General features: G+C 41.5%; 2 protein-coding genes across 7 annotated transcripts in view; one reads left to right on the top strand and one right to left on the bottom strand.

Annotated features, from left to right (window-relative positions):
• mcamb (melanoma cell adhesion molecule b) overlaps nt 1-4,058 on the top strand; it is a 34,753-nt gene extending 30,695 nt beyond the window's left edge. For 4 of the 6 annotated variants that reach the window (XM_029446197.1, XM_029446193.1, XM_029446194.1 and 1 more), the window contains 4 exons: nt 455-496; nt 912-1,035; nt 1,817-1,928; nt 2,050-4,058. In XM_029446197.1, the coding sequence (XP_029302057.1) occupies nt 455-496; nt 912-1,035; nt 1,817-1,928; nt 2,050-2,052 (281 nt within the window). In that variant the 3' untranslated portion in view covers nt 2,053-4,058. The remainder of the gene's footprint in view (nt 1-454; nt 497-911; nt 1,036-1,816; nt 1,929-2,049) is intronic. The other 2 variants (XM_029446195.1, XM_029446199.1) reach the window with 1 other exon arrangement.
• Nucleotides 4,059-4,643: 585 nt separating this feature from the next.
• The window catches only part of cbl (Cbl proto-oncogene, E3 ubiquitin protein ligase), a 34,081-nt gene continuing 17,460 nt past the window's right edge, over nt 4,644-21,264 (bottom strand). Inside the window, exons 3-16 of the mRNA XM_029446145.1 lie at nt 20,924-21,070; nt 19,587-19,743; nt 17,426-17,547; nt 15,947-16,084; nt 14,882-14,969; nt 13,781-13,912; nt 13,366-13,584; nt 12,483-12,614; nt 11,357-11,782; nt 10,433-10,521; nt 10,113-10,313; nt 9,924-10,012; nt 9,252-9,488; nt 4,644-7,949 (exon numbers count right to left, since the gene is read on the bottom strand). Of these exons, the coding sequence (XP_029302005.1) occupies nt 7,654-7,949; nt 9,252-9,488; nt 9,924-10,012; nt 10,113-10,313; nt 10,433-10,521; nt 11,357-11,782; nt 12,483-12,614; nt 13,366-13,584; nt 13,781-13,912; nt 14,882-14,969; nt 15,947-16,084; nt 17,426-17,547; nt 19,587-19,743; nt 20,924-21,070 (2,473 nt within the window). The 3' untranslated portion in view covers nt 4,644-7,653. The remainder of the gene's footprint in view (nt 7,950-9,251; nt 9,489-9,923; nt 10,013-10,112; nt 10,314-10,432; nt 10,522-11,356; nt 11,783-12,482; nt 12,615-13,365; nt 13,585-13,780; nt 13,913-14,881; nt 14,970-15,946; nt 16,085-17,425; nt 17,548-19,586; nt 19,744-20,923; nt 21,071-21,264) is intronic.

Here is a 21,264-nt window from a genome sequence, read left to right on the forward strand (position 1 = left end):
CTTTAAATGCACTCAGAGCGAGTCTCCTGACTCCCATTACGGGTGCCGCCTTGTGTTTTCTCTCTTCGCCTGCCTCGTTTCTCTATCGCACATCATGCCAGGACATTTACATCCCCTCAGAGGAAAACTGTTCTGGGTTGTCGTTTCTGGCAAAGCGCTAGTAAACTGAGATCAAACAGGGCTGCCCTGGGAAATGACTGCCGTGCTACTGACCACAGTCAGCCTCTCAGGCTAGATGTTTAGCTTCAAATTTAACATTGTGTTCAGTCCAGGCCTCTGCTTATGTTCTAAACTGCCTGTGTACAGTATGTGTGTTTGTGTTTGTGTGTGTTTGTGTGTGTTTGTGTGTGTTTGTGTGTGTGTGTGTGTGTATGTGTGCGTCAGGCCTGCTGATATGAGCTATTTAAAAAGTCCAGCCACCCACTGATAATTGTGCTCATGTGGTTTTTCCCAGTCAAAGCAGAAATCCCTATCCTACCAAAGAAAATCAAGAAAGGTTTGTCTGTTACGTCGCTGAAGACTCTTCCCTCACTTCTCTATCGCAAAGGCACAAAGCTTCCTTCCACTTCTCCATTCATCAGACCCCCCTCTCTCCTGATGAACAAAGCATCAAAGCATCATTGATCATTGTTCATCTTCACCTCTTCCTGTGCATGTCGTCACATATAAGCGCACCTCCACTCTGGAATTACTTTTGTTTTCTTTAGTTTGCCTGGTTTAGGTCACCTGATTGCTGCACTCTTTAGTCACTCTGTAAACAAATGCTTTCTTCTGTACCTTCCCCGTGTAATGCTGCACAGCCTGCCTGATGCCATCCTGTATCCGACTCTCCTGCCTCGTACCTTAATCTATTTCAGAATCAGGTTACATCGAGTAACCCCGTGGTTGTTGTTGTGCTTCTTCTCCACCAGAGGGCAATGGTGTTATCATTGCAGTCATCATTATCTGCATCCTGCTGCTGGCCATCCTGGGGAGTGTGCTCTACTTCCTCTACAAAAAGGGCAAGATCTGCGGCCGGTCCGGCAAGCAGGACCTGTAAGTACCAAGGGAACCACTTGAAGTCAGAGAGTGAAGATTTGATGTGTTTTCATCCCTTTGGACCCCGTGTCAGTTGTAGTGGACGTCAAATATTTATTAGGGCTCTCAGCCAATTATAGTTTACTTTGTCCTAGTAACTAAATAGACTAACTAGCTTTTGGTGACCTGAAAACAAGGCCAGCATGGCACAGGGACAAACCAGGAAGTGGTTCACTTTCTTTGCGTACGTTAATTTTCTTCGATGTGGAAAGCATAATTAAATGTCCGTCATAATGAACATTATTATTATTATTATTATTATTATTATTATTATTATTATTATTATTATTATTATTATTATTATTATTATTATTATTATTATTATATACATTTTAGATGTCTGCAGATCAACAACCCATATGAATGTTATGATGGCAGACATGGCCTGACGTTTATGTTCTGTGGGTTTCAAGAAAGTCTGCTTTGAAGATATCAGAACCCGACTTGGCCTTAAGTTACTTTAAGTTAAAATGCAAACACAGGAACAAAACTTCTAAAAATAAAAAAAGACTTGCTAGTTTTGTCATTTTAAAACAACACAATTAAACATGTTAACAAGCAACCCTGTAGGCATACCTATGTGTATAGTTAACACACAAGGTTTTAAAGCGGCTGCAATCAATATTTGTGTGTGATAAGTTCATCATCTTAAAAGCTGATGCTTTGTATGGTACAAAACAAACAATGAATCATCATGGACTGAAGTACATATTGCAATATGTATGTTTCTGACCTTCAGCACCAAAGAGAAGACGAGCAAAGATAACATCGTGGTGGAGATGAAGAGCGACAGCACGGAAGAAGCTGTGCTCCTCGGGGTCAACGGAGACAAGCAATCTCCCAGAACCCAGGTAGATAATTATCTTCTGTTTAACTGAACAGGTCGTAGCCTAGGATGATGCTGCTTTTCTGTTGATCTGATTAAACCATTAACATACATTTATTATATGTGTTCACCCCCCCCCCCCCCAGTGAAGAGCGGTGAGGATGGATGTACAGAAGTGAGGAGGCGACTGCAGACACACCCACAGCTGCTCCTGTTCGTCCCTCTCAGGCTCGATGCCTTTAAGTTTCCACCACAGCTCCTTACGTCTCCTCAGACGCCTGTCAGTTATTATCATGATGCACGACTGAGACTCAAATTATTCCCAGCTGCAGCTTTTGCTTTACATCCAGCACATTTCAGTCGGAGTGAGCTTTAATGAGAAGAGATTTGAGCGCTCCATGACGTAACCCTGCGAATAAATCTTTCACCTTCAAACCAAGAACTATCCTTAGCCGATGGATCTCATTACCACAAGCCTTGTACACTGCTGATTGTCCGTACAACAATAATTGGAGCACAACATTGAACAGGGACTGTTTTTATACCCGACTACGCATCACCTCAGGCAAAGTAATCACTGAAGAGCAGCGTGAAACAGGTCTTTATCAAGTGTACATATTATAATGTATATATTTCTTTATTTAAAATAACACGATAGGAAAAAAACCCAACCAAAAATAAAAGACCAGATAGTGTTTTATTTTGTTTTATGTGCTTTTTATGGAGAGCAAGAAGAGCTTAGGTCGATGTCATGCTTTTATTTTTTAATATTGCTTTGTCTGTTTCCCGCTTAAGTCTGTACACTGAAATCTTTGGAGACGCCACGATGCGTCTCCCTACAGCCAGTTACAGCCTCACCAAAGTTTTTCCTTTTTGACCCTGAAAACAAACATTTTTTAATCACACATTCACATTTGTAGTTTTTCCTTCTCAGCAGCTTACACTCCCCAGTTATGTGTATATTAAAGAAGATATTTTTGTGAGACGGGTGAATGTTTTGTCTGTTCAGCATTTGACATAGAAGGGTTAACATTATATGTAGTTCTCTTATACTTCACAGTCTAGTTTTGATATTTTCTCAGTGTGTGTGTTTGTGTGTGTTTGAGTTGAAGCATTGCCAACAGCCAAGTTGAAAAGTCACAGATGCCTTAGAAATCAAATCAAAGCCTGTAGAAATATCATCATTTGTATTGTTGGTGTGTGTTTGTTTTTAATGTTCAGTGCACTGATTTCTTTGTGGTTATTCTTCATGCAGTGTGTCTCTAATGTGAACGTATGTGAATGAAAAGTATTTCTGTTGCTAGTTATTTTTGAAGAGGAAGGATGAGGGTAGAACAGATTATTGGTCCATGGTAAAGATGGTTCACGGCATGAAGTTGCCCTCATAAGGAAAAGACGCGTTTCTGTTTAATGAAGTAATTAATAAATTCTTTGACTGAAACTTGAAGTAATCTTTATGCTCCCAGAGAGACACAGAATCCCCCTCAGACATGATGACTAACTACAGTATATGACTACTGAGGAGGGGTGAGTGACGCCACATATGCAAATTAAGTTGGTCGACAATCAACAATGAAGACGCACAGAGTTCAGTGATGTGCAGGTATCCTCCATACTGACCCTCCCTACCCTCTGTTAGTCTCTGTTCTGCTGTTTTTAAACACTACCACTGTTAACCCTTATGTTGTGTTCAGCTCTGCCGTGACCCGTTTCAAGTTAAAATTATAACTAACCTAGTTTTTTAAAATGATCATCCACAACAGCTAAATAAACATTTTGATTTTGACCATTTTAGCCAATTCTGAAGGTCTCTCTAAAAAGAAGTATCATTTGGTGTGAAATGTTGTGGCTAAAATAAAATTACAACAGGATTGCATGGTTATGAATGCATAATAAGTTGGTTATGATGTAATAAAAACAACATTGGATGATAGTAATTACTTTAGCGTGTTTCGGACTGAGGGACAGAAACGGCTTTGGAACACAACACAAGGGGTTAAATGGTTTTGGATGTTTGAAATCTGTAAAAATGCCTTTTTGAGTTGTGAAATGTAAAATGAATGTCATGGTTGACGTTCAAACCAATTTACCAACAAATTCATTGTTTGTAGTTTTTGAAAATTATACCAAATAAAGATTGACTGTTAAATGAAAAGAGCACCTCTATGTAATGTGGTACTAATAGGATTTAAACTGTTTTCAGTTGGTACGCTTAATTAATTCCAATAATTGTTAGCTTAACACGACCCAAACTTTTTCTGCAGGGCCCCCCTTTTGTAGATAAGAATATTGTGAATTGAAAGTCATCGATTTTCATAACATTCTGAATATAGTATGTCATAAAATGTTAATAAAAATCTACAATATGACCATTTCTATGACAAACTATACGATTAAAAAGTCATAGTATGGGATAGGCAGTCATAAAAAAGGTAATTAAAAGTCATAGTATGCCACAGAATGTCATAAAATTAAGTCATAGTATAGTAATTCATAAAAGATATCACATACTTGTTCCCTAAATTGTCATTCAAACTTTGATGACCCTTGTTGTACAGCATCTGAAAAATATATAATCTGTCATGATTACAGTGAATCAAATAATTCACTGTTCAACACGTCACACAGATGATCGAGTTCTTCAACGTCACTCTTTGCCTGCATTTCTCCATCACTGCATCTACCAGCTAAACACTATACATGCATTTCATTGTGCATGTAGAGAAGAGAGACACGTGGAGGCTTTCGCTTATCATTTTATTAACAGCACTGTGCATACTTCCAAAGTGATATGAGCTTTAAAAACCATCAAAAAGTTAATGAATGCCTTTTACTGATGAGAAGCGACACGGCTACATGGAACAACGGCTCCCTCTTCTGGCAGAAAGTTGAAGTACCCCAACACAGGGACCGAGGGTAACAGGGTGGCCGGTAAGCATGGAGCACCTCTGAGGCGGAGTACTGATCTGGCACTTGGTTTATCTTTCAGGTAAGAAAGACAAACAAAAGGAGACATTTCACAGATCAGCACTTGTGCTCATAGAAGAGGCTGACAAGGCAGAGAGGACAGAGTAACACAAGCAACACTGCACAATCCAGCCTTCTGAGATCAACAGGTACAGATCAATACCAGACTCTTCAGACACGAGGCTTTACTCTAAACCTGGTGAGGATCTCAAAACATATGGCACTGCTCACAGAATCATTCACATAAGTAAACAAAACCTTTGGAACAAAATACATGTACAGGAATGCAAACTGAAAATGGAACAGCCATTTTTTTTTCTTTTCATATCACTAACTTTATACAAGTAGCTTTTTTCTTTAGAGTGACAGTATCAAAGCACAAATTGGTATACTGTGCGAACAAAAAAAAGGGTAAATGACGATGACGCGCTATCCTCGAAGCATCAACAACACATTGGTACAGTATTGAGGATTGGGGACCTCCCCGCCCATTACCCATCATTCAAGAAGTTTCTCAAGGCAACTAGGAACTGAAAAAAATAAAAGATCGAGAGGATGGCCAGACAGCGCAGAGATAGCTTCCTGTCAACAGACAGCATTACCCAGAATAAGCAAGGACTGATTAGCTATTGACATGATTTACACCCACCCCCCAAAAAACATTCTTCTTCATATGATGAGAGGTTCAAGTCAATGTACCTAAAAGCTCCTTGCATTTATTTATCTTATTCATTCATAGTACCTGGAAATTAAGCTGCTGTTTCTAGTCCTGCCAACATTGGAAATAATACAAAAAATGTGCAAGTTAGTGTGCCCAAAAAAGAAAGAAAAGAAGAAGAGTATTAGGCTACTTGTGTGACTTCATTAAGCGGATACTTTTGGCTACACGTCACCTGGATGAAGAGACGGCAGGTGAGCTGCTGTCTATGCCAATGAGTCGGGTGAACGCCACTTTAGATAAACATTATTCCTGAGTTAGTTCTTACAGTTGGCCCAAATACTGATTTAAATGTAGACTTGGGGGTGAGCCAGCAAACCCGTGAGCCTATTAGTTGTTTTTTTTAAGCCTCAGAAATCACTTCCTTTCAGTGCAGTTGAACTCCCAGAGAAAGGAAATGGATGTGAAAGAGAAGCCTGATATCTATTACAAAATGGGTGGTTTCTATTGTTTGTTTTACTACAGAGTCTACCTGTAGAGAATTAATGAATATATATATATATATATATATATAAAAAGAAAAGAGGTTTAAAACACTGCAGAGTTGACAGCTTGAGAGGGCTTGCAGGCTCACAAGCCACTTGTACTTTCAAGTATGCTACATTACGGACCAGAGAAAACCGGATGATACTGTCACTTTAAAGAAACAGGATGACGGTTAAACACAATATTCACAAATGTACATTTAAGGCTTAATTGTTTAGCACTAACAATAGTAGCAGCAGTGAAGCACTTCTGAATGAATTATAACAACAATATTTATGATCATATTACAAATACATATTACCAAATTAAATCAATGACATTTTTTTTGTTTGTTTGTTTCACAACACTGGACTGCGCTGGAGACGTTCTAACCAGCCGGCCCATGAAGTTAGACGAAGACGGAACAAAAACGTTTCAGCCACCACGGATCACACAACACTAGCCCGTCTGGTACTGCAGGGTCGTCGACATTAGCACGTCCTCTAAGAATCTCTCCGCCAGGCTGTACAGCTACACGAGGCCCTGCCATAAGAGTTAGAGCAGTAGAACGTTTACAGAGCACGGGTCTGAGCATACGGACTGCAATTCCACATTCACGTTGTACAGGAACAGGGGGGTTCATTTAAGAGCAGGTCATGAGGAGTAAGTCTGGCAGACACACACACGCACACATACACATACATACATGCTCAACATACACAAACTCACATATATAAAAACACACTGCCAGACTACAGTCCAGACCTGAAACCATCGTCATGCTACTTTGAGAAATACAACACGACAAACAAGCATGTTTTTCTGAAAAAAAGAAAAAAGTACCAAAGCAACGTTGTTAATCAAAGGCCATAACAGACTGAATTCATAACGAAAAAGCTCTGCTGCACGTCTTCTAAGCTGCTGACTGAACACATCCTGGTGAGGAAGACACCTTAGACGCTTCCTCTTCCTCACATGTATGTCTCCACACTCTCACATCCCTCAGTCCGAGAGAAAGAGCCAAATCTGGTCCCCGTCTACCCACATTGTTGTACCAACAGCGACCCTCAAAGCTGAAGTCATTTTTACATACTGTATATGCACGTACTGTATATATTACACACATTTAATATATATTTACTCATATATTAAATTTTCATATAGACATACATTTTTAGTTTTATTTGTGAGGTGTTGGTTACATTTTCAGCAAGAGGCTTCAACATGAAAGATAAGAATCTGTCTTTGTCGGGCTTCCTACGAAAAGTCTCGCGCCATGTGGCGTCCCGTCATTGTTCCACACGCGCTTGGTCACTCCCGCGGAGATGTCCCGAGATAACGAAGAGGCCTGCTGTAGCAGTTTAAAGAAGGCCAGACACTATTGAAAGCGCATGGAGTGCATGGCGCGGAGTCCCAGAGACGCTGGGAGCTCTCTGGAGTAACAGCCAGTTAAAAAAAATCCACAGGGATGTCGGGCGTCAGCCAGCACCAGAGGTAGTGCTGCAGGCAATGGGTTTTGGGCTGTGCCAACCTAAACCCAACCAGGCCGGGCCAAGCTAGGGCGAGAGAGCAAACACGAGAGAGAGGCACAAGGAGCGTGCTATGTAAGAACGTGTGCGGTGGAGGGAATGGAGACAAACTCGCGTAGGATATTCTTAGCCATTTCGATATTGTTCTGTGCAATCATCAGTGCTTTCTGGATGTCCTGGTAAGAGTATCCCTGACTCATGAGGTGCTCGATCTCGCTACTGATTTGAGGGTTGGCTTCTCCTCCTGTTGCCCCACTACTGGGTGGAGCAGGGACGGGCGGGACGGGGCTGGATCGACGCTCCGAGTTGATTCGCCTGGGCAGGGGCTTCGGAGGTCTCTCTGGTGCTTCCACCGGCTCCGAGAAGGCTGAAGAAAAGAGGAGAGGGTATGTCTTTAAAGCTAAAAAGGTCGGGAATACCATCTTCTTTCATGATTAACATATCTTTAAAACTAAATTAATTTTTAATGCAAAAAAAAAAAAAAAAGGTGAATGAGGATTTACTTTGCTGGAAATAATTTACATCTTATTTAAAAACAAAACAAAAAAACATCTTGATCTCTATATTAAAGCATATGTGGCAATCATAATGGTGAACTTGGTTGACCTTTCCACTGAAGCAAACCTATAATAACACACTCATAGAGTCCAATTATAACCCAAGAGCTTGTCAGCTTGTCTGAGAGCCACTTAATTGGTCCTCAGATATAAAGGTTCAAGTCTTTAGTGAAATACTCAGTCAGCCTGCAATCATCATACTGTGTAGGCAGTAAATGTCAGCTCGCTGCTGAGAGATGGAGATTACTTTCTATAGAATGTGCTAAGGTCACAAATTCTGCATCAGTTGCATTCAAACATCCACACAACTTTGCGGTCTGTGACTTCTCGGTGGTCAACATGATATTCTGATGTTTTTTCACCAGCAGGTTTGTCCAAAACCCTGGAGGCATCACTTACTGCTTTTATAGCTGTAAGGTCACTGAGAAGCTCTCTTTAATTATTCGTCTTTACCCTTTGCACGGTGTAATTGCACATCCTGGAGAAAATTATGTATGGCAATCAATTCATGGTAATATATCAAAGCCTAACATTAACTTCAGAGAGCTTCTGGAAAATCTGTATAATGTCTGGCCTCATATCAGGTAGCAGAAAATCGCCGTAGTCGACTTTTCAGGCTGCTCTCCGCATCAGTGGACTTTTGTACTAATTCAAGATATTGATTCATCAGCAATTTTTGCTTTTCAGCCAGTAAGGACGTGAACAAAGAGGCTGCTGTAATACACTTTTACATCCAAGCCATTCTTATGAAACATGACACCACAATATTCCATTCTTGCAACCCAGTTACCGTATATGCTACCACTAATGTAAAAGTGGCATGTCTTTCAATTACAGTCCATATTTTTAAAAGGTCAGTTCATACAAATGGCAGAAAGTATTCCCTTCTTTAGGAAGTTTCATTTTTATTTTATTATTTCACAAAGCCAGAGGTGATGCTTTAGCACCAGATATCCCTTCTCTAGCACAAGTTGAGGAAAATAATTAACAGATGCAGTAATATGCTACGTAAAAACACATTATTTTATAACAAGGCTTGTTGTTAATCTCAACAGCGAGTTATATTATGCATTTAAAACGAGCTCTCGTTCAACAGGGGCAGGTATGCTTACGCGCTGCAGCTCCAGCGTCCGAATCCAGGGAAAGGCGGCTGAAAGCAGCTGTGGAGGATGAGCATGATGAGGAAGATGAAGAGGAGGAAGACGACCCCCCTAGTTCTGAAAGGGTCCGTCGGGCCGTGGGCATTGGCAGCCGGGATTTTGGGAAGTCGTAGTGGTTCTCCTCCCCTTCCCTGTCCTCGGCCTCTCTGGGACCGTTTGTCATCGCCAGAGGGGGCAACTCTGAATAATCTGGGATGGATTGAAAACAATACATTAGAACTACAGTATCTGATAGACAGAAATACATATTAAGCATATGCCTGGTTTCATTCTTATACACAGGTTATTATATTCTCTAAAATAGATTCAGATGAGTCGAAAAATATGAATTTTCATTTCATGCCGACAGAGTAGGTAGGTGTATTTCTATTCTCCACACGGCGGGGGATGTTGTTTTGAAATTAAACTCATATTCCAAAATTCAGATTGATTGGTTTGAGTGAGTGTTGTTGTTGTTCCACCAGGGCTTCATTTAAAAGCAGAGATAAAACAAATAAATCTTTGCAGGGTGGTAGACAGAAAGTCTGAATCATGAAGGCAGCATAGAGGTTTAAAATAGAGACTCATGCTGCTCATCTAAGCTGACCTCGTCCACCGGATCCAAAGATTGAGGAGTCAAAATACCTGAATCTCTGGCTTCTTGCGACCTGGCCTGGATGTCGTACATGGCTTCATACATTTGAGGTCCGTCCTCTAGCTCAGCCAGTGGCAGCCTACAACAACAGACAACAATAATAAAACAACCATAACAGAAGTAGTGCAGTCGGCAAAGTCATTTCATCGAGAGGTGGATTCGTTGAGTGTTTGGAATACCGTGAGTTGAGTGCGGCCGCTTGGGTCTGGAGTGCTGACAGAGGCTGAGGCTGTGGAGGCCTCGGGACAGGTGGGGTCTCCGCTACAGGTGGTGCCGTGACGGGGGGCAGGACGGGGCGAGAGGAGGGGATCATGTACTCCGACTCCTCCTCACTGTCACGTGCCTCCTCTCCCGTCACTGGCCTCTGGGCTGGAGAAGGTCTGGGGGAAAACAACAAAGATAATATTTACACTAGAACTGTATTTATGGATTTGTGAAATCTTAACACTAAAAAAGCTAAACTCGTGTCAGTCTAAGATGAGATGCACATACAACATACCTGATAGCCAGTGAATAGATGGCGTTGGCTGAGGCCGAGGGCTTGACTTTGGGGTTGTCATAATCTTGACCGGCTATGGCAACAAAATTCTGTAAAAGGAAGCAGAAGCTGAAATTTAAAAAAAACTTTAAAGTAAGGAATATTTTTCAGAATCCAAATCTTGAAACCAAATACTGATTACATTAAATGGAATAGTTTAGGCTATTTAGGGAAATACGCTTATTTAGTTTCTTGCTGAAAGTCAGGAGAAGATTAATGCCACTGTAAATATATGAAGCTGCTGCCAGCAGTCGGTTAGCTTAAAGACTGGAAACGGGGAAACGGATCAACACTTTGCTAATGTAAGCTAACTGCTGAAGCTTTATATTTAACATTTCATCTAACTTTAAAGAAAACGAATACACGAAAAACAATCCAACAACAATTTAACACTAATGCCATTAAAACAGCAAACCCATGAGAACATGGATTGTTAATACATATTAATACAGGTAATGATTACACCTTTAATTGCAATTCCCTGCTGTAAGTGATCAAATAGTGGCCGTGTAGTGGGTGACTTAAAACCCACCCACATCCTGTACAGTATACTGGATTGTTAGAAGGTCAGTTCTCTTACTTGGACAGCTACCACTTAAATTCTGTGTGGTCGAAACTTGTGAGCCTTAGTGAGTCAAGTGAGCCTTAGTGAGTCAAGTGAGCCTTAGTGAGTCAAGTGAGCCTTAGTGAGTCAAGAGAGCATTAGTGAGTCAAGTGAGCCTAAGTGAGCCTTAGTGAGTCAAGTGAGCCTTAGTGAGTCAAGTGAGCCTTAGTGAGTCAAGTGAGCCTTAGTGAGTCAAGTGAGCCTTAGTGAGTCAAGAGAGCCTTAGTGAGTCAAGAGAGCCTTAGTGAGTCAAGTGAGAGGTGTTTTGTGGTTTCTCTGACCAGCTGGTGGTCCAGACTGAGGGAGCTGTTGTTCTTCTGCGAGTCTGAGCGTGTGTCCAGAGCGGAGGGCAGCGCCAAGGGGAGGGAGTGTCGGTTGGAGAGTTCCCTGACACCTGCTCGAATGTCCACTCCCAGACTGGAGACATGGGTGGATGAGGAAGATGAGGAAGATGAGGAGGAGGACGAGGATGAGGAGCTGGGGGCCTTGGGAACAGGCCGGGAGTTCCAGTCAGTTTGGGGTCGGTTTGGGGGTGCAGGAGGGAGCTTATCTCGAGGTGGCTCCCCGGGAGTGCAGGGTAAGGGCCGCCTCTGCAGCCGTCCATCGGGGACTGCCCCGGCTGTGTGGGGGCGGTCTGGAGGAGGAGGGGGGAGATCTCTCAGCGCTGGCGGGAGGGGAAGAGGCTTGTCTTTGTGGTGAGATGCTGCCTGGAGGGGGATGGAGATGGAGGTAGCTCATTTAACTACATACAGTATTGATGTGAAACCAAAGAAAACTCAGTGCTGCTATCTTCTGCGCTGGAAATAATCCATTTAGAAACACAAGCACTGCGTATGCATTCATCATCATAATCGAAAACATATATCACCTAGTTGAACAACACCAAGCACAATGTTGTTCATCATCTGCAGACAATTCCAGCTTCCACAATTCCATGTACAGTTTACATTTATGCAGACATAAGTCGTAATATGAATGTGTGAGTGAGTGGAAATGCACTCTAAAATGTCTTCTATGCAGAGTATAAAATACACGGATTATTGTGGCTGTCACTCCAACACCGTAGTTCTGTCAGAGTAACAAAATTAAGCTTACTTTGAATATCAAGCTACAATGAAGAATGTAAGCAGTTTGGCTAAAGGTACTAAAAGACAAATTTTTGGGGAAATACTGAAATGGATTTCATGTTACAACAAACATAGCTCGTGTTGACCTTTATGCCATCCCTCCCACCCACACACACACACACCCACACACCCACACCCACACCCACCCACACACACACCCACACCCACACACCCACACCCACACCCACCCACACCCACACACACGCTTTAACCACACTTTACTTTAATATTTCCTCTTGCCCCGAACAAGGTGTCAACTTGCTTGTGTGTGTTCAGTTACCTTACTGGTGACCCCAGGGCTGGAGGCACCAGGGGGGTTGGGAGGTCTGTGTGGTAGAAGGTCTAGTCTGGGCGGCACAGGGGGAAGAGAGGACTGAGGAGCCATGGACATAGGTGACGGGGGGCGCTCCACCTGGATCAACACCAAAACACCCATTACATCTGATCAGCTACATTTGAACAGAATCGGGATTTGTTTAGTGGCAAGTTTTCATAATTCAAATGAAAACTGATTGTGATTGTGGATTAAGAGATTAACACATTTTAAGTCTAAATCATTGACTAGAGCTGCATGACATGGCTAAAAATGTTACGATGAAACACAAAAACAAAACGCACATCAACACAACACATTTATGAAGTACAGCCGTGTACTTCACAGCGTACAAGTACATTTAAAGATAAGATAAGAAAGAGGCCGGGTCAGCAATGAATGCCAAATAAATTCAAGACACCACATCAAAGTGAGAGTGATCTCAGGTATTCACCCACTCTATAAGCAGCACAGTTTTTCAGAGGCATAAAAAACTTGGAGGATAGTAGAATGTCCCATATATCAAATACTGAGAGGCCCAGAAAAAAAGCTGCTATCTTGGTACCATGAAAGATTGAGATGAAAGACTTGGAGATATTTTTTTGAAGCTCACAAAAAGTATAGAGGGCAAGGCAGGGAGTGTTTCATCTGTACAGAAATGAGTCTCTCAGAAAAACAAGAGAAGAGAGGAGGACAGTAGGAACCCACGAGGTGCACCCCAGGGCGTCTGCAGAGTGCCTCGATGTTTTATCAATGGAACAGAACAGCTCGCAGTGTCATGACGGGGAACTTTAGCCAAACTTGAAATAACTTTAGTCTCAATTAAGTCAAAGTTTTTCCACAATATTACCTTTGAACAGGCAAGTTTGCTCATCATGAGGTGCGGGTCTTCAAGTCTGTCGTCATCATCATCGTCATAGCTGGGTGATGGAGCGCCCTCGGCCCCAAACATGCCCCTGCAGGAGTTCCCGCTGTTGTCCTTGGGGTCGAAAGGATCCACAACAATGGGCTCTGTACCCTTAATCTCACAGCGACAGAAGGGACATCCCGTTCCCTGACCCTCCGACTCCTGGAACACAAGCAGAAAGGCAGATGTTACAGCAGACAGAAATTAAAGGAGATTGTGTGCCTTTAAATATTTGCTACGTCCTGCGGAGAAGAACAATTCAGCAACGAGTTCTCCGATCAACAGGTATGAGTTATGACAATCAACTTGGGAGCGAGCAATCAACCCACACAAACCTGTTCCATCCACCCACTCTTACCTGCCAGGCAGTGAGACAGAAGGTGCACATGAGATGACCGCAGGGCTCAATCTTCACATCCTTGTCGTTCTCGGCACAGATCTTACACAGCTGGAAAGTAGAGCCCATCTCACAGTACAGCTCATATTGCTCCTGAGGGGGGGGGGGAAATGAGACAACTGTGAGCTTTCAGTGCCTAAAACACAGTAACATCATATGGTTTTAACAATATCTGAGATCATTTCGAAAGAGCCCGGAAGGATTTGGAGCCAAGTGAGGGGGAGTATTTTTAGTTTCAGTCCTGTGCAAGAGCAAAAGGAGTTTGTTCATAAACACCCTGAGAAGATATGAAAGCCTGACTCCATAGATACAACTGAACATTATTTAACAATGTTCAGTTGTATCTTGCACATTTAAAATGATGCACCCTTCAATGTGATGACAGTATGAAATATTGCAAGACAGACAGGGGTTGCCTGTACTGCTTAACAATAGAGGAAGCTCATACTGACAAAACATCCAAAGAGTGTGAACTATAAAACTATTAAATCTGGAAATGCAGCCTTTATCTTTTATTTTATTTACACTTAGCTCAAGCTATGTTTAAAACACGTCTGACATTATAAACGCAACACTGTTCAAGTTAGTTTTTAAAGAAGAGGACTCAAAATTAAAGCCGAAATATCCAATTGAATTTGTGGTATTTGAGTATACCTATATCATGTTCTACATGAATCATTTATGCTTCTGCAACTGTCACTGCATTTAAATTACCTGAGGCTTTTTATCATAGTGAAAACTGACATTTATATTTAAGTAAGATAAAACTAGATGAAAATCTAGTTTATAAACTAGATAAAAATCTAGTTTATCTTACTTAAATATAAATGTCAGACAGAAAAAGAAATGCTATTTGTTTAAAACCTTTAGTCAGCTACTAACTCAGTTCCTGTGTGGTGGATTCTAATTTTGCTTCCTTTTGGTCATGCACTTAGTTACATTGATCATTTTATCAACTGAGATCTTTACCGAGCTGTGTGTGCACCAAAATAAGCCATTTGACCTTTACATATAAATGCCAAAGATCAGAAAGAAGGTATAGGACATTAACTTCACGCTGACCTGTGTGACTTTGATGTGGTCTTGAGGTGAAGGCTCACACAGTCCCGTCAGATCTGGGTTTTGGGTCCGGCCATCAGGGAATAAATAGCTGGAGATGAAGAAGCACATAAAATTAGAAGGTACGTGCAGTGAGAGCCTTAAAATATCCGTGGGTTTTTCAACAGGCCTTTTCATTGAAAAGTTATCACCATAATTAATTAGTATGATTATATTGCATATATACCTAACATGCTGCGGCAATGAAAACATCTGTTCAGTCCATTCATTCAATGTGGCAACGTATTTCTATTATCACCGAGATGACACATGTACACTACATGATTATTTTACAAATGGGTCAGATGGCGTAATTACCATTTGATAAATGTTTTGTAGATCCAGGCGATATACTGGATTTGATTACAGGTTAGGGCAGGCCAACCGTAGCTTTCATTAAACAAGGAAATCATTGCTGGCATTAAAAGAGGAGTTTCATGCCAGCCAGCAAAACCACTGACTGTGCTGCACATTAGAAACCAACAGTTATTTTCTGGTTATGATAACACTGGAATGATGGGAACAGGCAATATGATATGGCTGGATTGGTTTAGAGCCGAAAGGCAGATTAAATCGTGGGATGCAAAGCAGAGCTGCATAGTTTGTACAGAGATGCATGCTTTGTGGGAAGACAAGGAGAAAAGGCAGAAAGAGAGATGCCCTGCATATGACAGGAAGCTTGACTTATAGATCATTTATTATAACAAATTAAGACCAAGGCCCAGCCACAGAGCAGAGGTCAAGATGAAAATCCCCAAGACGATGACAGATATTTGATTTCAACTCTTTTTAGTTGAGGGTATGATTGTATGATTATTTATTCTCTACCCAAGATCTTCCTCATTGTCGGTGTTTTGGTATATTTTGTAAAAACTGTAATCTTAAGTAAAGAGGTGAAAATGAAACACCAAAGTAGGGTTTACACTCTGTACTACCATGTCATTTCCAAGTGCCTTCATCATTTCAAGTGTTAATTGTAAACGTTATTTTATTATTTAAGTGTGTCAACCACAATGCCAGTGTACTTACAATCCTTCCCTGAAGCCGTCTATGAGAGCCTGGAAGAGGGGTTTATTATGAGGAATGGTCTGGAGTATGTTTCCATCTGCTGTCACGTAGCCGATGGCCCACTGGCCCAGCCGCGTACAGCTCAGCCGGAAGATGTAACTGAGGAGACGGACATGAGAAAAGAGACACGAGTTAGAAAACATGCTGGAGTTGTTTCCCTCTTGAATACACAGAAAAAATGCGATCAACAGTTCATATAAAAAGTTTAAAAGATATCGTAAGCAAACGCATAAATGACATAAAATGCATTCAACATGATCTACGTAAAAAAAATAGGTTATAATTATATACATCACATGTACAATATTATAACATGTACATTATTATTATAATTGTACACATGGATGTATAAAAACAAGCTTCCTCATCACAATTTAAAGAAGTCAGCAACACAAATGTTTTACGAGGGAGAAAATGCATTCGGCACATTTGTTATACCTCAAAGATACACACAATGTGTTTTAGTAAGTAATACTGAATGTAAACAGAACTTTTTCTTGGTAACAAGAAAACGACACGGGCACATTTAAGTAGTAAGATGCTGTGGCATGGGTGGGCGTGCCTTCATCGACTGCTCATAGTCAGGTAAATTGATTTGTCTCATGGGCACGAGCAGCGTGCCTCAACCTATTCTGGAGTGGAAAGGTAACAATGTGTTCCCTGTACTCAGCATTTGCTACATCCTTGTTTATATGTACCAGTTAAGAATTTAGTATCAGGAAATGACCAAATTAAGAAATCAGGGGCATTGAATACCCAGGCACAGAAGCCCGTCTTTGTCAGTGTACTAGCCACAGCATTCAGGGCAAGCTGGAGACCACTGGTATGTGACTGAGGTAGGCCAGAAAAGGGGCATTACATTAATCTACCCTAGACGACACGGACGCATGCATTACAATTTTCTCAACTTGTAAGGATTGAGTTTGGAGATATTGCATAAGTGGAAGTAACTTGGTGATGGCCTCTGCATTTAGCATATAAGTGGACCAACTGCTTTACCTATATTAGAAACAGAACACTTGCGGCTGTAATTTATGGTGTCAAAATGCTGAGCTCGCATTGACCAATAACTGCTCGTATGTCAACGTGGCCCGACGCAAGCCAAGCCTAAAACAGTGACATCAGCTTTCAGTGTACAATCAGGCCATTGATGCAAGGTACCAGTGCCATGCTGCCCTGGGTCCTTCACACACACGCACATGCACAGACACACAATGTTGGTATGAACTTGTGCCCTGTCTTTGTATTAATGCTCACATTGCCAAAACGTGCTAATAGAAGCCGTTGATGGATCATGAAACAATTTATTTCAAGTGCATTGGAGGTGACCGTGACCAATGCCAATAAGAACCAAATGGCACCACATCTTCACTTAGATTACATTACAGGGTGCGTCTCTGTGTGTGCATGTACATGTGTTTCGGTCTCTTTATGTCTCACCTGCCATGCTTGTGTATGAACTTCTGCAGCCTCGCTTTGACCTCGTCGTAGGTGAGGAAGGCCATGTACCCGGGGTGAGTAACTGCCAAGCTGTTCCAGTTCCGCAGCAGGGATGACCAAGGCTACACACACACAAACACACACACACACACACACACACACACACACACACACACACACACACACGAGAAAGAGAGAGAGTGACTCACTCAACTGGTGTGTGAGTGAATGGACACAGCAATAATAGTATGAGGAGAGTAATGGAGAAATATACTGCATTTCGGATGATGCTGAAATCAACCATTTACTGAACTTCAGTGTGATTTACGATAGCCATTTGGGTCAAACAGTGTAAAAAGGTCCTTAAAAGCAGAATCTCACACACTCAAACACTTAAAACAGCATGCAACTCATTTTGCGCCATCTAGAGCCACATAATGAGGAAGGTTAAAGGGACATGAGCAGACTTTATATAAAGCGGGTAGAACAGGTAACTTTATGTTTCTCTTTGTAAAAACTACTTGACCCAAAATGAAGACAAGCCAACCGAACAACAAGGCGTGAAGACTTCAGCAGAAATATCTAAAATAATTCATACTACTCTATAGCTGACAGAGTGCTGCAGTGAGTAGGTGGATTCGCAGCTGGTCTCGGCCGTGTGTCTGGTGTGTGAAAGGGAGTAGAAATATTTCTCACGACACTTAAAATGAGCTGCAGAAATCATGGGCACGGTTCAATCTGCACAACAAACAATTGATGTAAAATCTCAACTTTTTGTATTAGGCTAAATCTCAAGGAGGCACCTGTCCCCCTGTAGTTTTAACATTTTTACTGCTTGCACACAGGAAGTGACAAGTTGAAACCGTCTCATGTTAGACGCATCTCATCCGTCTTGTACTCTAGTAATCGCAGACTAGACTACCTGACTTACTGTGACATTGTTACCAGGTAATGTACCATCCAGTAGCTTTTAAAACTTTTTTTTTTTTCAGTTGCCCGTTGTTTGGACATCAATTCACATGCTCGGTTCTCACTTAACTGAAGAGAGCAACTCAACCTTTCCAAATACACTGCATGAAACATTTGAAGGGCTAATGGTAATAATAAAAAACTACAGCATATCAAGGACAGAGCTCAAGATGGCCACAGGCTCACTTCCTATTCTGCGTTTGAGGACATTTAGAGGAGGGTTTTTTTCTGCGTGAGGGAGGGTCATAGGAAATGTCTGTAATCGGTTTAGGCTTCATTAAGTAGCCCGGGATAATGTCAATGAGAGCAATAAACAACATACACTACTGCATATGAGATATGATGCAAGAGGTTGGAGATAATGTAAATTGAAACGTAGCGAATTAGGTTCACAGATGAGATGGAATAAAACATCGATGGTTTATATACGATACTGTGTTTATTATAATGCTGATGCAAAATGCTTGCACTACATACTATAGACTAAGCTCTGGCGATGATGCGGATAAACCCGCCCTCCCCTTCCTATATCCTTCCTATTGTATTTCTTTTTAACGGCTTTCCTTTCCTCCTGCTGCCTCGTCCTATGCCTGCGCATGTCAGTAGTGTGGTTTATCAATTACAAAGTTGAGTCAGGGTTTGGCAAAGTAAAAAACCTCAATCAATGTACCGACGCTCTACAGCACCAAAGTCAGTTAGATTCGTGTCCAGGGAATTATACCACACATTTTCATCCTTGCTGTTTATTATTAATCTAACGGTATGAAGGAACAATCTTATAATGACGACATGATTACGTACATAATAGTCCTTGAGAAGAGTTTCAGCGTGACTCTATCTGTAAAAACACAGACCGGCCTGTGCCTTTGTATCTGTACTGGGTGAGCAGAGCGGAGGAAATGTTTAACTTCAGTCCCACCTGACAGTGTGAATAATTTAGCAAGCATCCTGCTAACAAGTCGATAGAGTTAGCCGAAAAAAACAAGTGGCAGATTTGTTTAAGTTCATTATGTGCCGCTCAAATGGAATTAGTTTCCATCACCAAGGCTAACAGACTGCTATGAATTACTCTCCGTCTTCTCTATCACCCTCTTTCTTCGCACATTTCTCTCCTCTCATTAACTCACAATGCAAAGTTAAACAAGGAGAACGGTGCAGTGTGTGTGTATGGGTGTGTGTTTGTGTTCTCTACCTGGAATAGCCTGGTGAAAATGTCAAACTCAAAGACGGAGATGTAGTCATTGCAGGTGAGGTCTATGGTGGACTTGAGGGCCATGGCCTCCAGCCCAGAGCTGATGGGATGAAACTCATGGAGAGACTGACGGAAAATCTTCCAAGGCACAATAGTCCTGTAACAAAAACAAAAACACATGACGACATCCCGTCGCAAAAACTGAAATCGAAACATCTAAAAAGTATCAAAACATTATAAATAATGAGTGTTGAATGTAGACTTCCTTCATGCTGCATACCCTTGGTGCAGTAAAGGTGCAGTGACAATAAATAGACCTTTGGGTTACTTGGTTAGTTGCATTGTTCACTGGTGCATGCATCTAATACAACACAAAAATGTCTAAATATAGATTTGAACTGCAGTAGCAGTGAAGAACTACATTTTATAAAGAAATGCTATTTTGTGTAAGCGCTATTTCAGTAGTCTCAAATAGAGTTTTGAGGGTCATTGGTCATAAACGCTAACCAGATGCACTCTTTTAATCTCTGCCGGCTGGCCCGACTGCATTACGGTCTTTTAAACTAAAAACACCTCCATTGGTACCAACCACATCATGCTAGCTTGTCGGAAAGGAGGTTAAATAACGCTCCAAAGTCAGGCTACATTTTAGCAAGGGAAAATCTGGCATGGCCGTTTTTAAAGGGGTTCCTTGACTTCTCACCTCAAAATATCTGAACCAAAATGGGTTCTATGGATACCCACGAGTCTCCCCTTTACAGACATGCCTATTGTATCCACCCCTAAACAACCCCCGCCTCCCAGCCCTAGCCCTCAGAAGAATGGTAAGGTGAAAGAGACAGTTACCATTAATTTACTAGCATTTGTAAAATACAGTACTTTTCTTTCCCAAATGGTCCAATGTTGTTGGTCAGTTCCTCCTGAAGATGTAAGATATATAAACAGCCATCTCATAAATGGGGAAATGAATGTATTATTATTTAGTATGATGAAAAACCAGCTATGTGGCTGGATTATTTTTGTATGACTACACTTGCTTAAAATCCGATTTAGCTGTCGGCTCTTGGAGATTGATTAACTCAAATGTGTGCGATCTTGTAGAACATGGGTTCCTGCGTTTTATATGTCAAGGACCCAATTACCCAACATGTGTCCCAGAGAAGATATTCATCGTCTGTGAATACGATGAAAGAAGAACAGAGACTGAAACTATTGCTCTGATGTCACTTATATGTTCTCCTAATATAGTTACTTCTCTTTGATACCTATAGGGTTACAGGAAACACTGGTGTTAAATAATATTCAACGTGTGAAAAGAAATACAGAATTGGGCTCACTTGTCTCCGAAGGCGTGCCTCCAGAACTCTGCAGCGTCTGCTTTGGTGATGCGGAAGTTGTCACCCTGAAACAGACCATTGGGGAAGATGGCCTTCAGCTCAGCCAGCATGTGGCTGAAGATCAACGACAGCTTGGTGAGGTTCCGCCTGTGAAAGTCAAAAGGAGGGGAGAGTGTTTATCTATTTACTGTCATCAGCCCATACAACGGTTTCAAGAGAGAACTGCGGAGCAACATTAGTCATTTTTCAGCATTACATGTGTCAATTTTAATCAAATGGCACAGAATATACTGTGTGTATGACTGACGGGGTGTATCAATACTGTTTACCAGCAAAGAGTT

This window comes from Cottoperca gobio, chromosome 13 (assembly GCF_900634415.1).
Source record: "Cottoperca gobio chromosome 13, fCotGob3.1, whole genome shotgun sequence".
Lineage (NCBI taxonomy): Eukaryota > Metazoa > Chordata > Actinopteri > Perciformes > Bovichtidae > Cottoperca > Cottoperca gobio.